General features: G+C 43.3%; 1 protein-coding gene across 2 annotated transcripts; it reads right to left on the bottom strand.

Annotated features, from left to right (window-relative positions):
• Positions 1–71: 71 nt before the first annotated feature.
• Positions 72–16,235, bottom strand: LOC310785180 (sialin). Of its 2 annotated transcripts, none has more exons than XM_083646169.1 (11): positions 16,120–16,235; positions 10,953–11,106; positions 8,442–8,662; positions 6,752–6,985; positions 6,004–6,178; positions 4,772–4,890; positions 4,039–4,200; positions 3,809–3,941; positions 3,088–3,235; positions 2,535–2,625; positions 72–1,809 (listed from the first exon to the last, which is right to left on the bottom strand). In XM_083646169.1, exons 2-11 carry the CDS (start codon positions 11,035–11,037, stop codon positions 1,642–1,644), a joined length of 1,536 nt encoding a protein of 511 aa, XP_083502295.1. In that variant the 5' UTR covers positions 11,038–11,106; positions 16,120–16,235; the 3' UTR covers positions 72–1,641. The 2 variants fall into 2 exon arrangements, with proteins under 2 accessions (XP_083502295.1, XP_083502296.1); XM_083646170.1 differs by having other exon boundaries at positions 8,442–8,659.
• Between the last annotated feature and the right edge of the window lie 93 nt (positions 16,236–16,328).

Below are 16,328 nucleotides of genomic sequence, written 5' to 3'. Positions count from 1 at the left end.
GCTACATGTTCACTCAAACCACAATATTACACACACACAGAGCATGCAATTCTCAAAATGTAACTCGTCAATCCACTTATATATTGCTGATTTTACTTTCACATAGAAATACAAATAGATTACTTTCACAATAAAATAAAGTATTTGAACATCATACATTTACAAAGAAGGTAAAAACATTATTGCATCCGTTTTAAGAACATCATACAATCACAGTGCACTGTGGGTTGACAAAAACAGTCACAGTCGTAAAACATCTTATATTCCACAAAGACACCAACAAATTGGGTCTAAGAATTTGACAGTGCCGGCTGCATCTTGATGGGACAGCGAACTTGAAAGCACCACGCAAGTCCATCCGTCCCTGGGAAAGTGAACGTGATGAAGTTGAGCGAACGCTCCAGTGGTGCTATTCATGCTAAACGCTCCACTGGTGCTATTCATGCTGAACGCTCCACTGGTGCTATTCATGCTCAAATGGCTCTAATCACGGCAGTGGAAGGTGCTTTGGGAGAAAAAAACATCCAGCAAATAGCTTAATATGCAGTTATGCTACGTGACACATGGGCAGCATTATCAGCATCAGCATTATCTTCCATTAGTCCTGCTGGACAGTCTGTGGTCCCAAAACCAATACAGCTGTAAACAATTAAACTATTAAAGGCATGTGGTTAATAATAATAATAATAATAATAATGATTGTGATAATAATAATAATAATAATATTGGGTCCCATCTTATTCACAGACAAAGAAAACCATAAAAAAATACACAAAAATATCAGACAGCTGGCGACGATGTGCACTAACCTGAGGTGTTGAATGTTAAACACTGAATATCTCATTGGTCAATCTTAGTTCATTTTTAAGGATGTTGTGTAAAGTACAAAGAGAAAGAGAGGCCATAAGTATCATAAAGCAGAAGGAATGATGATCTGTTGTTTGGAAAAAGCAAGGAATGCCCAGTACAGTGGATGGTGAATCAATAATGTCAGTGAGCTCTATGTAGGAGTCTCACATCTCATAATAAATATGAAATCCAGTTGTTTTATCTTCCTAGTAGAGATGCATCTACGCCTTATCCTCTTAAAAAAAAATCCCAACATCCTCCCCTTTCCTCTTTTAAAAATGTGCCTAAAACATTATTTTAATGTAGCATTTTAAAATCAAACGGCTACACAATCTTCAGTTAATCCTGCGTGGGCATAGAGTGGTCTAATGCAGAGACAATTTCCCAACATTTAAACCAACATTTTGACAACAACATCTTGTCCTGGTATAAGGATATGAGCGTTCGATCACCGTGTTGAAGGCAGGGTTTGTTAATACAGTAACACCGCTCTCCTTCATCTGTCTCTGTGATGAAAAGCACATGTCCCTTTCTGTGCCCTGATTTGAGCGGAGGTACACCTCTCACTGTTTTATTATCTTTGTGAAGTGGGCATCCTGCAGTATATATATATATATATATATATATATATATATATATATATATATATATCTGCCTGTTTACCTCACTTTAGGCAGACAGACGTCCCACTTTCCTTCTTATCCAGTACCTGTCTTTCATAATGGCAGTACACCTGTCATGTCACAGTTTCTTTTTGTTCCTAACGAGACATGTCCGGCAGCGCATCTGTCTTCATGCGGAGACGGGGCTGTCTCTCTTGCTCTCGGCCTCCGCCCTCTCCTCCTCGGTCATGACCCACTTCTGGAGCTTCCCGCTGCCGAATGACGTGTAGACGATCGCACCGGTGACGCTGGTCCCGGCCGCCACCCAGAACACTCTCCTCCAGCCCTCCAGGGAGTGCTGCAGCACAGAGGAAGAGGGGACATCAGTAGCAGGGCACTGCAATGACTATGTGGGTGTCTTACATAGGGATGGGCATTGTTAATTTCTATTAATATTGATACCATTTTCAAGACGGGGGGGGGGGGGGGGGGGGGGCTACCTTAGGTGTGTGCGTGTGTGTGCGTGCGTGCGTGCGTGCGTGCGTGCATGCGTGTCTGCCTGCCTGCCTGCCTGTTAATGTGTCTAAACTGTATGTCTTTCTATTTTCTCATTTAAACTGTATGTCTACCTGTATGCTATGTTTGGCTGTTACCATAGGAGCATCTAAATCGATTTGATGATCTGAGTGACCGGTATGGTGATGAAGGTCAAACAAATACAGATACACTAAAACATGGAGGAGCAGCCTCCTAAAAGAAGCTCTCTTCCATCATGGTTTGGTCAAGATATCTGGCAATTAATGAAAAGGCGTGACTTTGCTCTTAAACAAAAGTCTCCAGCATCTAGTGACCTCCTTGTCAATACATTTGTATGTGTGGCTTTACTCTTGTGGTTTTATATTTGTTTGTGTTTCTCTTTGGGTGTGTCCTCTGGGGTGTATTTTAATGTAGGGGTCGCTGTGGACAGGTGTTGAAAATTAGCGTTCCGCTATAAACACTTAACACTGTGTATCTGGTTGTTGTTACATCTCCAATGCTCTCTGAAATAAACTTAACCTTAACCTTAAGTTTGTGGGAACTTACCTGTTCGGTCAGGTATCCGGTGACTATAGGTGCCAGGATACCCGGGATGGTCCCAAAGGTATTGGTGAGTCCCATGAGGATGCCTGCGTACCTGCAGAGGAGAGGAGAACACATGCATTGGTCATATTTTAGTGGTGTCACATACAGTATCTTCATAGAAACAGGGAAGAAAGCGAGTGAGTGATTTGAGTCGCCGAAAACGTGTAACAAAACATTTATGTGGCCTTTAACTAAATCATCATGTATGTCGGTGTAACAGGTGTTATTATTGATTTATTTCTGTTTCATTATCTTTCTTTCTTTCTCTTGTTAAAATAATATTCATATATATATTTTTGTATTGTTATCCTTACCTATTATTATCTTTATTTATTTTTCATTCTCATTTTGCTAGAGGAAATTACGTATTTTTGTATGCTTTCTGTGACGCACATAGAATTTGCCTTAGTGGTCTTAGTGCATGACTACATTTGGAAGCAAAGGGGAAGTGTAAGACGGTAACCTAACACGGTGTGACCTTATGAAACGACAGAGCCGAGGCAGAGGCACCCACCGAGGAGCGATGTCTAGCTGGTTGACGTAGACCCCGGCGCCCGAGGCTCCCCCGGTGGTGGTGGAGAGGGTGAGCAGGGTGACGGTCAGGGTGGCACTGCAGCCAGCATAGCCCACCGCCACCAGGCAGGCTGCAGGCAGCAAGGAACCTGCTCACAGAGGGGAGGAGGGCGCTGTTAAAAAAAAACAACGTAAGCATTCTGCTGCTGGTTGTAGAAGCGGTTCGGCCTGCGGACGCCAGCAGAGGGGGCTGTTTACCAACATTTATATCTCAAGACGTTTCTGCTTTTTGTGGTGGCGACAGTTACAGAGAGACAGGACAGAGGCAGAGGAGGTGAGATAAGTTAAGTTATCGTTTATTTATCCTCATGGGGAAATTGAACCTCTGCATTTGACCCATCCTCTACTAGGAACCTTCGTAGAACTAGGAGCAGTGGGCAGCCGCAGTGCAGCGCCCGGGGACCAACTCCAGTTCTTTTGCCAGTGCCTTGGCCAGGGGCACTGACCTGACTGAGGAGTATTAACCCTAACATACATGTCTTTGATGGTGGGAGGAAACCGGAGCACCCGGAGAAAACCCACATGAACATGGGGAGAACATGCACAAGTAAGAAGTACGTTAATAATCTCATCTGAACACACACACACACACACACACACACACACACACACACACACACACACACACACACACACAAAGAGGAAATGAGAGGTTCCCTTGCCTATGAGGGTAAAGATCTTGCGTACGGCGGTGACAGTGAGCTGCTTCTTCCCGATCAGACTGTCTGCTATCACACCAGAGAGCAACGACACACACCAGGCCCCAATGTAGGGCAGGGCTGACAGAAAGGCATTCTGGGAGAGACAGAGAGAGACAGAGAGAGAGATGATCCCAAAATCTGCCTGTATCTTCAAAACGGGACACAGATGAAGGAATGAGGCTGAAGCTCACCTGGCTGAGGTCAAAGTGCAGCACGTTGTCCATGTAGGTGGGCAGAGAGGTGAGCAGTGTGTAGTAGGACCAGTTGGAACACATCTGGGTCACCATGATGGCCCACACAGGCCCCGACATCAGCATGGGCAGCAGGGGCAAGGACCAGTCATGACCTGTCCCCTGTGGGGGGCAGTGAAGATTGGGTGAATTTAAAAATTAAATAATACACATACATACACATACATACAAGAAGAAAGTGGGAAGATAATGATTATTTTGGACAGATTTATTTTTTATACAGTGGAATTTGAGCAGATTTCAAGGGTTCAAACTAATAAACAAACACATAAATATGTCAGCTTTCAATGTCAATGGAAGAAAGAAAAACATAAAACATTCAGTTAGATGCCTTTTCCCTGAAAGCAGCAATATGGATTTCTAAAATGATTAAATAAATAAATAAATAAATAAAAATCAAAAGGCACAGACATATTTCCATTAGGGAGAAGAGGGAAGAGGACTATTCTGGGGTAAGGAGAAAAACTGTAGCCTGACTCCGCCAGATGGGGGCGGCATTGTTCCACAAATTCACGATGTTGGTTGTGAAACAAATGTGAACAAACATCCATCTGGCAGCGTCAGGTTAGAAAAACTGTAGAACAGTAGAAAAGAAATGGATAGCTCACTTGTAAAGATTTACAAGAATAACAAGATGACAACATTTATAGTCGGTGTTTCATGTGTAGCCTACCTGGGGTCCAATGGAGTTGATGATGTAATCTCTCTCCCGCTCACTGATGCGACTATGGGTGCGAGGGTCATCTGACACCAAAAGAAACCAAAACACTGCCCAGAGGCAACCAGCACCTCCTGCAGGAGAGAGACACCGCGTGCGCGCGCGCGCGCGCGCGCGAGAGAGAGAGAGAGAAAGATTTACAATTTGCTATTTATTAAGTAAATATAAAAATGTAAATAATGAAAAGTTACATGTGTTCATATGCAGGGTTCAGAGTGAAGGCAGGTCACCTCAACAAAACAACTATGAAATCATAAAAACCATGGGCATGATACATAGGTGTGTAGGTTTGTCTGTTTCTCCCTGTATTTTTGTTATATTTTAGTAGTAGTATTTTATTCTTGTTCTTGAGCTTTTTATTATTATTATTATTATTATGATTATTATGTACTCTTGTCTTGGTTGTCATTAATGTTCTGTTAAGAAAACAAAACAAAAAACATTAACAAAATTCCTGTGTGAACACACTTTTATAGCAAATAGCTAACCCTAACCCTAACCCTTTTTTTTTTTTTTTTATCTAACTCATCCATTTATAGTCTAACTAAGTCAAAACTAAGTCAAACTGTATAAAAGTCGAATTGAAAATTACTCTCACTTGATTTATTACCCCAGTAAACACTTTCCAAATGAGTTTATGGCCTCAATCACTATTTTCAAGGCTCTTTCAATACACCATGATGTTCATTTTGTCAATTATGGTCACATTTCGAGTAAAATATATGATAAAGCAAACTATGTTTTGGGGCGTGATTGAAAGGTCGCCTGTCTAATTGACCCCACTGCTCGTCAATCATGGACTAATAGACCCTTTTCACAGCAGCCATTGTGTGTCACAAGACAGGGTAAACACAGGTCTAACCAATAATATTAATGATGTTTTCCAACTTCCATTCCATTTAAGTGTTGCAGTGCTGAAGGGGAGGGGGGCACTAATGGTGACGTTACACTCACTACAGTCAATGGTCATGATGAATGTGTGTGAACATGTGAGGATTGTGTGTGTGTGTGTGTGTGTGTGTGTGTGTGTGTGAGTGTGAGGAGTGTGTGTGTGTGTGTGTGTGTGTGTGTGTGTGTGTGTGTGTGTGTGTGTGTGTGTGTGTGTGTGTGTGTGTGTGTGCGCGCGCGCGCGCGTGTGATTGTGTGTGTGCGCGCGCGCGCGCGTGCGTGCGTCTTCCGTCGCTCACCACAGAGGTAGAAGACGGCGGGCCAGCCCAGGGTTTGGCAGATGTAGGCGGTGAGAGGCAGAGCCACGAAGGCACCGAAGTTTGCCCCGCTGCCGGCGACCGTCGTGAGGCGCGATCGCTCCAGAGGAGGAGCCCAGCGAGCCAACATCGCCATCATGGCCGGAAACGTCACGCCCTGGAGGGACAGACAGAGACAGACAGAGATACAGACAGACAGAGACAGACAGACAGATACAGACAGAGAGACAGAGACAGACAGAGAGACAGACAGACAGACAGACAGAGAGAGAGATGAATCTCTGAGGTACAGTACATTAATGCATTTAAATGAGGAATGAAGCCACTACAAAACACTAGTGAGCAATTAAATCAATAAAATGTGCAAAGATAATACAATGTGCAGGTCTTTAATCGGCTAATTAATACTAATACTGACTGGCTGATATTCAATATTTAATAAAAAGCCAATTAGCCTTTTTCACTTCCCACCCAATTCAGCCATTTTGTGTCTAAAAGGCAGGAGGTAACACAGGTGCAAGCAAAACATTAACAAGGGCCTGGCCCTGGATCACCAAATGGACTGAAAGTTGGAAGCCCTCATTGAGGTTTTGCTTGCACCTGTGTTACTTACCTCCCTCACTCAATCTATTTGGATGCTATTTCAAAATGCATTCTCTGTATCCGTTTACACACAAACGTAAAAACACACACGCGCGCGCACAAAATCCCAACGCCTCTCGCCTCCTACCTCCCCGAAGCCCTCCAGCACCCGCAGAGCAAACAGCCAGGAGATCCCCCACTTTGCAGCCAGGGGGGTGAGCATGGTGAGGGCAGCGGTGCCCAGCACGCCCCCGCCCAGGAACGCCTTCCCCCCGTAGTGTCCCGACAGGTAGCCCCCCGGCACCTGGGTGAGCAGGTAGCCGAAGAAGAAGGAGCCCAGCAGCCAGCCCTGCGTCTCCGAGTCCCACTGGTACTGGGGGGTCTGGGAGAAAAGGGGGAGGTTATTAGGGGCACTACACGACATTCATTGAATCATTCTGTCTTTAATTTTCTTCAACTGCTTATTCCTATTCACAATCACTGTTGAGGTTATAGCTTCAATGAAGCAATGACACATAACTTGTTATTTTACAGTACAAATTACTTATTACTCCCCGACCAAAGTAATGAGTTACTTTAACGCTACATTACTTTTGCGTTAGACCTGAAGATGATTGTGCCACTTGCGTTCATGGGGCCGATAAATATTGTAGAACTAAGCCCACATTAACAGCATAAGTATCTAAATAATGAGGAAGACAGAATCTTTGTTTTAAGGTTTTTATAATAAAACAGAGCCTGCTGCATTAAAATCTGACTTTCCGAGCTGTATTTAGGGGAATCTGTCAATAGATATATTACGTCAATAAAGAGGTTAAAAAGGCTGAACTATGAAGTGCAATTAAGTAATGACAAGGAAAGGAAGTGAAGTTGTTCCTCAGGAATTTTGCACAATTTTGCACAATTTTGCACACTCAAACTCTGGATACCATCATCGTCTCATCTCATCTCTACAACATTTGGACAAGGACAAAGTGCTGTTCTCCTAAAGTCACAGCTCCATGCAGAGGCCCAACCAGTTCTCTAAGCATTACTCCACCACAGACCCTATGACTTTATTCCTATGACGATACATTCCAACACGTTTCAGATTGTCACCCCATTCAATCGTCGTTATCAGCGTCTTATCGCCCCATTCATATCGGCCAGTAGGGCCCTACTGACCTGCTAGTAGGCGCAGAAGGTCGTTATCAGCGATTCGATATCAGAAGAGGTTTACGTTTTCGTATTTTAACGCATTTTGTTGCTTAATTCTAACCCTAACCCTCACCCTAACCCTCACCCTAAGTTGTTTTATTTGCCTAAATATCAAGTTGTTTGATAACGGCCATTGAAACCTACTAGCAGGTTTATCAGCGATAGGAATGGGGCTGATGACGAACCTACTGAATCTATGGTTGACAACAACCAGATCGGGTGTCTGAAGTGTTTGAGGTTGACAAAATACTGAATTTGGTCTAATTTGATGCAATTCAATCAGGTTTGTGGAGTGATTTTGATGCAATGTGCTTATTACAAAATAACAACATGTGTTAGGATAATATTATAAAAAAAACAAATATATGCTGTGCCAAACAACCCACATTGATTCTTTATAAGCGTTTCCAAAAGCTGAAATTTCACTTTGTTTATCGTTCTCACCCCATCAGGCTGGGAGTGATTTTGACATAAGGTGCTTATGACCAAGTAACAAATCTAATAACATGTGTTAGGATAATATTATCAAAAATTAAAAAAGCAAATATATGCTGTGCCAAACTACACAAATCGATCCTTTAATAAGCATTTCCAAAAGATGAAATTGCACTTTTGGGGGAAACGGTGTTTGTGGTTCTCACCCCGGCAGGCTGGACCACACTGTGGCTGGTGTTGTCCCGGCCTGCAGGCACGGGACACGCGGGGGCCACCGATCTGTTCACCTCGGGCTTGGGCTCGGTGCTGTTCACCATGGCTACCATGGCAACGCTGAGGTTGACGCGGAGGCCGTAGACGACGGCGAAGCCCAGGAACATCAGGAAGGCCAGGCTGAGCCGAGCTGAGCAGCACTGAGGAGGCACTGCTGATACGACCATGACAAGAGATCACAGGTTACAGACCACCTGAAGTCTAGACTGAAGCAATGGATTCGTCTGATTGGTATTGACTGAAATTCTCCGTTATCTCCCTTTTTGTGTCCCTTTTCCTTTTCCCAACAACCATAACAACCCCAGGGCATAATGACATTATATCCTGTTTATAGCCAAATGACAGTACTGCAAGCTCATAAAATACTAAAACAATCTCATAGCATTCAGCCAACAGCCTGGGAAAGTTGGCTACAGTTACTTCATCTGCAATACAATTTGAATTTGGACTGAAAGATTGAAAGATGAGTCAGGCAAAAGTCTGACAAACTTGGAGTATGTGTCTTTTTTTCTGATTTCCCCCTCATTTTCTCCCCAATTATACTTGGCCAATTTCCCCCTGCTGCCCCACGGTCGGTGCTCCACCCTCTGCCGATCTGAGGAGAGCCATAGACTAGTAGCCTAGGTAAACCCAGCCCCCACGTGACCTGCTCTCTCAGCTGAAAAAGAAACAGCTGGCAACTGCGCATGTGTCGGAGCATGGTGCTAGTCTATTAGCCTAGGTAAACCCAGCCCCCACGTGACTGAGAACAGGTCTGAGAGCAGGTCACGTGGGGGATGGGTTTACCCAGGCTAATAGACTAGCACCATGCTCCGACACATGCGCAGTTGCCAGCTGTTTCTTTTTCAGCTGACAGCGGGGAGCTTCACCGGTCCGGCAGCGGGACGTAGCACGTGGGAGGATCACGCTATTCCCACCGGTCGACTACGTGTCTTTATTGACCTACTGTACATGTTATACAACAGTCAAAGCAGCAACTTGACCTCGCTGTAGCTCCCACGTCTATATTTCAGTAACATGTGATTTCACAGGTCCATCGGTTGAACTAGACTAGAGCCATCTGACATCTACTGTAGGTCTTGTTGCACAACAACTCATCTCTGGCCAGTGGCCACTGAAGTGCTGATGAGCACATTGTCGCCATAAATGTTGGCTGAATAAGCAGAAAGACAGGTCGGTTTGGACAGCAGATTCCAGCATGACGCTGCACACCAGCCATGGTGACTACTAACACTGCTTGTACTGTGTCTTTTACTTTTTACTTTACTTTATTTGTTTATTTGGTCAGGACAGTACACATTAATGAACAGTTAGCTATACAGTGTATATGACAGTAAATAACAGTAAATATGTCGGATAAGATAAGATAAGATAATCCTTTATTCGTCCCACAAGGGGAAATTTCAGAGCTACATAAAAGCATACAAGATAAAAGACAACATCAAAACAGAATACAGTAGAAAAAAATGCCAATGAAAACAACAATGTGGCCAAATGGACATAATAATGGTGCGTTAAAAACTAAAGTGCGCGGGATAAAAGTGCGAAATTACAAAAGAATAAAGTGCATGGGTAGAGACATACGAGAAATAGTTATGGTCGGTTATGGTTGCAGTGTTGATTTATTTTTGAGCCATTCCTTGAGGTTTATTTTGAAGGTTGGATATGTGGGGTATTCCCTTATTGCAACTGGGATGCTGTTCCAGATTGTCCCACCAGGGATAGATAGGACATTGTTACCGAAGGCGGTGCACCTGCGGGGAATCTCACAGCCCGATGCGACCCGACCAATTAGCAGAAATTGTCAGCCCGGGATAAAACGGAGAACTCTAAGCTGTGTGTGTGTGTGTGTGTGTGTGTGTGTGTGTGTGTGTGTGTGTGTGTGTGTGTGCACGTGCATGTGTGCGTGTGTGTGTGTGTGTGTGTGTGTGTGTGTGTGTGTGTGTGTGTGTGTGTGTGTGTGTGTGTGTGTGTGTGTGTGTGTGTGTGTGTGTGTGTGTGTGTGTACTGTATGTGTGTAAGCATGGAAGAGAGTGAGAGAGAATAGCAGGTCAGGTCCCGTCGGGCTCGGGCCGAAACTGAGAACTCTAGTTTACGGATAGAATTACATTCAACCAGACACACATGGATGGAACACTTAGGTCCAAATATGGCAAAACTGTAAGTGTCATAATGCAAAGGCGTATGCGGAACGTTACTTTTTTCAAGCACAATTCAGGTTGAAAGTAAAAATCGCACATTTTTTTTTTTTTTTTGTAATGTTAAAGGGACAGCTCACCCTAAAATCCTAAATTACATGTTTTTCCTCTTACATGCGTATTGGCTCATTTTAGGGTGAGCTGTCCCTTTAAAAAAAACAGAAAAAAGAAAAGAAACTATAAGAATTTGGCTTGAGTGTTTCACTGACCAGTCTTTTACCCGCTACAACAACAACAAAAACACACCTGTTTCATTCTCGAGGAGGGGTTCGCCATCTTCCCCCTCGTCCGAAGGCACCGAGTTGATGACGTAGCCATTTTGTGACGGCATGGCGGTCAGCTGACACGGGGAAGATTGGTCGGCAGAATGATGTCACCGAGCCATGGTTGTCCAGGAGATCTGCGGGACAAAGATGGCAACCGGACAGAAAAAAACAAACACAGATGAACACAAAGCGGATATGAGATAAAGTGACAGTGAAGTCAATAAGCAGGTCAAATGACATGACCGCAGATCGGCAGAATTAGAGAGCGACTGAAAACGAGGCAACTTGTGACTTTTCTCAACGTCATTAAGACACGACAGAATGAGGCCAAAGCTAGTCAAATGACACGACCACAGATCAGTAGAATTTGATAGCAAATGAAAACTAGATCACTTGTGATTTTCATGACATTAACACAATGATCCCAAACATCAGCTGCTTGATAACACTGATACTGTACACGATCGAACACACGCGAACAAATCGCCTGAGGGACAGTTTCTTCCCGCAGGCCACGAGACTCCTTAACACACACAAATAAACAATCATGTAGTAGCTGCTACCATTACATAATGATAATTATGCCTGTGTTATTTGCACCTGTGCAAACAGAATGTTTAATTATGTTTTAAGGTTTAAGTTTACTGTTATTGCTTGTTGTTTCTCTTGTTTTACTGCATCTATATGCCCTGTTTTTGCACTGTTATACTGTTATTTGCACTATGTTGTAACAGAGTCTACAGCACAAGAATTTCACACGTGATACTTGTACTACGGAGTGACAATAACAATCTTGAATCTTGAATCTTGAATCTTGAATCAATGCCACCTCATGTTGCTTGTGTGTCGGGAGAAATGATTTCGCAAGAAGTCGGACGAAACAGACTGGATCTGTACTTACATGATGTTCTCATACAGTTCAAGGTTAAGTTAAGTTATACTTTATTGTCCTCGTGTGGAAATCCATCCTCTGCATTTGACCCATCCTCTACCGGGAACCTTCCTAGAACTAGGAGCAGTGGGCAGCCGCAGTGCAGCAGCGCCCGGGGACCAACTCCAGTTCTTTTGTTCCAGCCTTGTTCAGGGGCACTGACAGGAGTATTAACCCTAACATACATGTCTTTTGATGGTGGGAGCAAAACCAGAGCACCCGGAGGAAAGAAACCCACACAAACACGGGAAGAACATGCAAACGCCACACAGAAAGGACCTGGGATGTACCAGGGTTTGAACCCGGGACCTTCTTGCTGTGAGGCAACAGTGCTACCCACTGAGCCACCGTGTGTGCCGTCTAAAAAACAACTAACTAAAGGAGAGAGAGGGGGGGGGGGGGGCAACTGTCTTGGCTGGATTCGAACCCAATCCTAGACCCCTGAGCCACCCCATTTTTTAGTGCTTTTGAAAATCCCTCAAGCCAATAAATGTCCTCGTCACTTATATAGAGATGAGGAAAGGGAGCATATGTCTCCCAGACTAGCTTCTGTGCACTGGCTCCCAGTCAAATCCAGAATATAATTTAAAATCCTTCTCCTACAAAAACAATTATCTCCCTCGACGTTCTTTTGTATTTTGCGCCGTGACCGCCGGAAGTGTTAACACGACCTGGAAGAATTTGGCCCACCCCCGCGTATGAACATAAGGTGAAGGGCATTAAATGGTCAGGCACCATCATATCTTAAGGAGCTCATAGTACCTTATCACCCTACCAGAGCACTGCGCTCCCAGAATGCAGGTCTACTCGTGGGTTCCTAGAATTTCAGAAAGTAGAATGGGAGGCACAGCTTTCATCTACCAGGCTCCACTTCTTTGGAACCATCTTCCAGTCTCGGTCCGGCAGGCAGATAGTCAGATACCCCTCTCCACATTTAAGACTTAAAACTTTCCTCTTTGATAAAACATATAGTTAGGCCTGGCTTACTAGTTATGCTGCTATGTGCTATAGGCTTAGACTGCTGTTTTTCTTCCCTTCCTGTTAAAGGGAAGTCATTTCCAAGACACACTGAGCCATATCTGTTTCACATTCATGTCCCATTCATGCATCTTCTAACTTGACTTCTTCCCGGAGTCTTTGTGTCTCGTATTTCCTGCAGGAGCTCTGGACTCAGACTCCAGTGAGAAGAGACCTAGCACTACTATTATTAGTCCTGTTCTTATTACAACTGCTACTGTCACTACTGTCGTAACTGTTACTACTGTTACTACCGTTACTACTGTTACTACTGTTACTACCGTTACTACTGTTACTACTGTTACTACTGTCGTAGTACTGTGGTTAATTAATGGTATCATTATTACTGCAATTATTGTGCATCTCCCCCCCCCCCCCCCCCCCCCCCCTCTCTCTCTCTCAACCCCAACCGCTCATGGCAGATGAATGAACGCCCACCAAGATCCAGGTCTGCTCAAGTTGTCTTCCCCGTTAAAGGGTTATTTTCTTTACATTACATTACATTACGTCATTTGGCAGACGCTTTTATCCAAAGCGACTTACAATAACACATTTTTGTCAGCAATAGAGCAATCAACTATGCAACACAGTCTAGATAGCTACAACTTCTGAAGAAATAGTGGTAAAGTTTAGTTGTTGTTTTTTTGAGAGAGAGAGAGAGAGAGAGAGAGAGAGAGAGAGAGAGAGAGAGAGAGAGAGAGATAGAGAAAGATGTTAGTTCAAGAGGGGCCCAGATGGAGCCTGAAAAGGTGTGTTTAAAAAAAAAAATCCTTGCTGCTGTCGCCAAGTGCTGCTCTTGTTGGGTGATTGTTTCAGTTGCCACATGACATGTGCAGTAAAGTCACCAGTGCATGTGAGAAGTGTTTACATTGTTGGGTCTAAAATCAAGAGCCTGCTCTTCTACCTGCTTTATTTGTAAAGCACCTTAGCATAACTCTTGTTGTGATTTGGCGCTATATAAATATACAATTGATTGATTGATAGATAGATAGATAGATAGATAGATAGATAGATAGATAGATAGATAGATAGATAGATAGATAGATAGATAGATAGGCCTATAGGAGCCTGCAATCCTTCAGCTGAATTTAAAACATGAAAATCACCTAAATTGGAGCTACAAGGTTTCAAAAAGAAAGCTAAAAGAGAAATAAGGGAAAATAAATAAAAGCATATTGATGTTGTCTTGGTGGCAGGGCCGCACTACAAACAGCACTAACTACTTTTGATCCCTGGCCACAGTAAATAGTTGTCCGCAGCTCTTGGTCTGCCCAGCAGAGGAAGGATGGCCAGATAGGAAAATGCAGAGGATACCTTTAATGGCGCCGTTGAATTAATTAATGTGTGTGTGTGTGTGTGTGTGTGTGTGTGTGTGTGTGTGTGTGTGTGTGTGTGTGTGTGTGTGTCCGTGCGCGTGCATGTGTAGATGGACCAAATGCCCATGTGCATGTGACCAAATAAAGACAGGGTTTGTCTGTCCTGTCTCTTTCTAAAGGTCAAGGCCCACAGAGAGAGTTTAGAGCGGATATTAATATATATATATATATATAGGGGAGAGTGCAAGGGAAAGACATTACAACTGAATGAAAAACAGTGTCATCGCGCGCGTGTGTGTGTGTGTATGTGTCATGAGAGTATCTAGAAGGAGAAAAACTAGAAACTAGAAACTAGAATAACTGGCTAGCGCGCTGCGCGCGTGTGTGTGTGTGTGTGTGTGTGTGTGTGTGTGTGTGTATGTGTCATGAGAGTATCTAGAAGGAGAAAAACTAGAAACTAGAAACTAGAATAACTGGCTAAGAAACAGTTCAGCTCTGAATGAATGAACCAGACAGTGACGTCTCATCTAAGTCTGCAAAATAACTAAGATATTGATGGATCAAACTATCTATAAATAATTTGTAGCATTTGATTTAACCTCTACGGAGCACCAGACTGTATGAGAACAATTCAAACAGTCAATTAAGTTGTCAATCACAGAAAAGTACAGTATGCTAATGTAGCTTTCAGTCAGTTTCTGAATAGTATTATGGCATGGCACTCAATATATTGTAACCAGTTCATTTGATAACTTGGTGCACCATAACCTAACCACTACGAGTATTGCAAGAATGTGACCGTCTAGACGTGTGCGTGTGCTTAGTGTGTTTATGCTGAAGTCTGCATTTTCCAGTGAATCCCCTCATGTGATTCCTGACCTATAGCCCGGTTCACTTGTCCATTCTGTGACAATCCATATATTATCCACAGAACACTTCACCACTCATGAACATATTGTATATATTTACTCGATTTGATTGCACTTGCAACTTTGTGATTGTCTTTAGTTATCTTCCTACTTCTTATCTCTGTACATTGATGTGACCGCTACGCTGCATACAGACACTAAGACAAATTCCTCGTATGTAACTTGCATACTGTGGCAATAAAAGTGATTCTGATTCTGATATTATAACATATTATGACACTGAACTGCAGCACTGTACTTCAAATCAAATCAAGCCAGTTAGATTGGTCACACAAGTTGTAGAAACACAGCTTAGCCGAAGTCGTTTCCGAAAGGTCTGTTCAGGTGTGTCAAGGAAAGTGAGTGAATTTTATTTCCTCATTTCTGTTTCCCCTTTTACAGTGAGTGTAACAGAGTTGCTCTTTGGATTCAGACCATGTAAGTGTAAATAATTATCTTGACCCCCCCCCCCACCACCACCACCCATGTTCTCCTCTAATAGCTAATTGGTTAATTGATGGATTAAAGTTTCCATCATCACCATGGCAGTATGGACAAAGTAATGTTCACTACTGATTTCCATGGCTCTAACAGGATGATGGTGCTAATACACTGTTATACTCAGATTATTCACCCGTTCGGGTGGATTATTACTATAATACTTACTAACGTTATCTCATTGGATCAGTAAATTCAGGTCACACCAACAGTTAGGCTAACATATTCAAATGTGGCCTATATACCCAAATCCTCTATTCTCTGTGAATGTCCAACAGTCAATTAAAATCCCTCACTGTTATTGTAACATTGTAACAATATGAGAAGCAGATATAACGTTACAACAAAGGACAGCCTGCCAAAAATGAAATAAACCACAGGTCAGACAGTGGCCAGTGGCGACAGGGCTAAACTTGACCTACTGTATCGTGTTACACTAGTCAGTTTAGATCAGATGTGTTATTAACTGAAGCTTACCATGTAAAGGATGTCGAACCCCAGTCTCCTGGTTTAGTCTCAACGGGTCGATCGCACCGGTACAGAACGTAAAACAAAGCAGTCAAACGTCTCTCATATCCGCATCAGCCGGTGTCTTGTATGGGGAAACTAGAGCTCAGCTGAGTGCTTTTTACTAGCAGGAAAAACAGACGGTCACATCGGACACATCGGGTCACATGACATTTTGG

Source organism: Poromitra crassiceps (assembly GCF_964638095.1).
Source record: "Poromitra crassiceps genome assembly, chromosome: 11".
Classification (NCBI taxonomy): Eukaryota; Metazoa; Chordata; class Actinopteri; order Beryciformes; family Melamphaidae; genus Poromitra; species Poromitra crassiceps.
The sequence above is the reverse complement of the archived record's forward strand: the minus strand, read 5'-3'. Positions and strand labels throughout refer to the sequence as shown.